This window comes from Empidonax traillii, unplaced genomic scaffold, assembly GCF_003031625.1.
Source record: "Empidonax traillii isolate 1590-97213 ecotype Southwest subspecies unplaced genomic scaffold, ASM303162v1 scaffold1322:size239206, whole genome shotgun sequence".
NCBI classification, from domain to species: Eukaryota; Metazoa; Chordata; class Aves; order Passeriformes; family Tyrannidae; genus Empidonax; species Empidonax traillii.
Window position 1 is genome coordinate 23819 of NW_020956515.1, and position 3158 is coordinate 26976.

Genomic DNA, 3158 nt, shown 5'->3' on the forward strand with positions numbered 1-3158 from the left:
CACAGCCCCTGTAGGAGCTGGGATGTGAATGAGCCTGGTCCACTCCTTTCTCATTTACCACCAACATATGGGAAAATGTTTCCCAGTGTGAGTTCCTGTGCAAGCTGCCCAGTGACCCCTACACCTTGTGCAAGTCACCAGCCTCACTGCAGACCTAGCACCTCATCAAAGTGTTTCCAAATCTCTTTACTGTGCTATTTTCTTCCTTTCATTTATTCCTTCACTCTTTCTGACCCAACTTCACTTTCTCATCCTCTCCTCTTTGCAAATTTGATGCTTGAAGCCCTGTTTTTTCAGCTCAGACTCCTTCAGTGCAGAACAGAACAGAAAGGCTTCAAATGTTGGGGAGGTTTCTCATCTCCAACACTCTGTGACGGGATTGAGCAGGGTGAGTTTCAGCAGCATATTTACAATTCCTCTTCCACAAACTGTCACAGTGCGCCCAGAACTCGGGGGTTTTACACGGCTCTTTATATGTGGGAAAGACAACCATCTACAGGGTTAGCTGATGCTAAATCTCTAATTTCAGACCTCACTTATGAGTGTGTATTGAAAGGTTTTTATTTTATGATGGGAACACGGTAGAAGAAATAGGAATGTAATAGGGAAATAAAACTTTCCCCACATTATGCCTTAATTCAAAGAATTCTCTCGAAAAATCTCACATTCCCTTAAATTACTTCCATGAAGAGATCAAGTGGCAGAAGTATCAGTTGCTTTGGGACTAAGCAAAAATAAACAAAATAATTAAAAAAAATAGTTTTGAGTATTCGTCATAATATAAATTGGGGGATTCTTACCTCTTGCTGGCAGCTGCTTGTTCTTCCATAGCTTTTACACAAGACTTGTAGATGCAGAACTCTGCTATGTCCCTTCCATCTCTGAGTTTCAAGACAGGGACTTCTCTGCTTTTACAGCGACTTTCCTTAAAAATTTTCCTTGAAAATCTTTTACCTGAAAATATGATTTAAAGGTTACAGGTCATTTATTGCTCTGCAGTCAAGAATTTCTTTCCAGATGTCAGACACTACTGTGCTTTAATTATACAGTCCTCTGAGAGGTCTTCTACTGTGAAATTTTCTTTGTTTTCTGAAAGTCATTTTATTGGCAAAACATGTGACTAACAAAGGGATATGACTCTATGCTTACTGTATCATGAATTACTACACTGTTTACAGCTGAGCTTTGAAAACAATTTTCAGAGAGCTCTGGCTTTGGTGACTAAAGCTTTAAACCACTTGGGGTTTTTTACTCCTTTATTAAAGCCAGAGCTGGGGAATTTCTCATTCCTGATGCCATTTTTTGTCAGGCCGGGCCTGGGCGTCTGCAGGTCAGACAGATGCACTGGAACCATCAGTGCATTTTTGAGTTCTCTGATGGAAACTCACACTAAATGTAAGAAAGTGTAAGAAAACTGTGACGCCTTGTCTGATGCACAACCTGAGATCTCTCAAGTGAGAGCAGTTCCCCTCAGCCTGCACGGAGCTTACAGCTTCACCCCTTCTGCCTTAGCCCTGAAGGAGAACTTGTTGCCTGAAACATTGCCTGCCTTTTCAGCTGGTGCAGTGAAACTGGTCAGTGGCTCAGAACGGTGCCTGGGCGATGCCTTTGTTGAAGCACCCTGAGAAACCTCCCTGCTGGAGCTCCAGCCAGCCAGGACTGTTCCCCTGGCAGGCAGGGCTCAACAGCTCTTTATTCCAGCCAGACACAACCCATTATAGAGCAGCATTCTCCAAGAGACAGATCTGCTTGTGGCACAGGTAAATACTGGGTCTGTTTCCACTGGTGTCCGTAGGAGCAAGGATGGGGGTGTGATGTTAGGAGATACTAAGTTCCTAAAATATGTTCTCACTGATTGCTATATTAAGAGCTGTTTTGCTTTGGAGGATGAAAGGTCTGTTCACTTAATATGAGGAACAAGGTCTGTCTCAGAGATGTGGAAGAACATCTATTCATCCAAAAGCTCTGCTATTTCAGGAATAATCTGTAAATTATTTTAAGAGTTTGTTTAAGCCGTTGTTAACTATACCTGGCAGCTTTCTGGCAATGCATTATTGTTTCTCTAGACTTCTTCATTCCTTCAAGGAAACGTTTTGGGAGACAGGACTTGTCACTTCTGCTGTTGACACTGTTCCACTTTGTGTAAATAATGACACATTCACTGGGACTGGGACTAACACCTCCACCCTCCCCAGGAGGTTTACTGAGCCATCAGACTGCAGCATTGTTTTTTCTCTCACCAGCTGGCTCCATGAATATTTAAGGATATTTTACAAAGTGGGACTGTTCCAGTTGAAGGGGCTGGTGGTCAGGTCACTGCTGGGAGGCAGAAACCTAACCTGAATTTGCAGAGGAGAGGAGAATTCCTCTCAAACACAGGTAGGAGCCAGATTTTGTGAGGTATGCACTGATTTCTTCACGAGTGCTGCTTTGATCCTCACTTTCTCAGTGGGGTTTACACATCAATTTGTATCACTGCTTTGACAATCACTTCCATAAAAAATACATTTTTAGCATTAGATTGAAAAATTTGCACCAAATGAAACAGAGTTTGGAAATTTAAGTTCATTTAAAAATATGAAAAAATCATATTCAGCTCTTGGGTGCTGAGATTTTCTTCTTTGTCCAAGTATTCAGTCAATTATTAGCCCAAACTAACTTAGAAAGTCTTCTCAAATAATATCTTGTTTACCAGTATGGGCTCCACAAATTTTATGCCTTTTATCTTAGTCTAATCAAAGTTCAGGTAGGTAATTAAAAGCTGTGAAATGTACCTGTTGTCATAGAGTGAAGGGCTCCTGGGAAAGGCAGGGGAACTTGGGAATTCACAGCCTGGAAAAACTTCATTTTCCTCCACTGAAAAACATTCAGTTTAACAAACAAACTTATATTTTGATAGTAATCCAAACAGCAAACTAAACCAAAACTAGAATTAGGAGTGGAACAGACTGCTAAACTGTCCAAAACTGAATGGCAGATTTAACCCCTGATTCTCACATTAATACAAAGTAGCTGCAGAATTGTGGAGTCAAATTGTCCATCTTTGAACACTATGAGGATGTAATAAAATCAAAGGTCCTGTTGTGTTTGGATCAGACCTCTGATCATTTTTTATAGTTATAACCTTTTGGGTCTAAGTCTTGCATTAGGGCTTGGCT

At 41.2% G+C, this 3158-nt stretch overlaps 1 protein-coding gene across 1 annotated transcript in view; it reads left to right on the plus strand.

The window, feature by feature from the left end:
* Positions 1-1589: 1589 nt before the first annotated feature.
* The window catches only part of PCOLCE2 (procollagen C-endopeptidase enhancer 2), a 29222-nt gene continuing 27653 nt past the window's right edge, over positions 1590-3158 (plus strand). Inside the window, exon 1 of the mRNA XM_027906559.1 lies at positions 1590-1809. Coding sequence (XP_027762360.1) covers positions 1804-1809 — 6 coding nt within the window. The 5' untranslated portion in view covers positions 1590-1803. The remainder of the gene's footprint in view (positions 1810-3158) is intronic.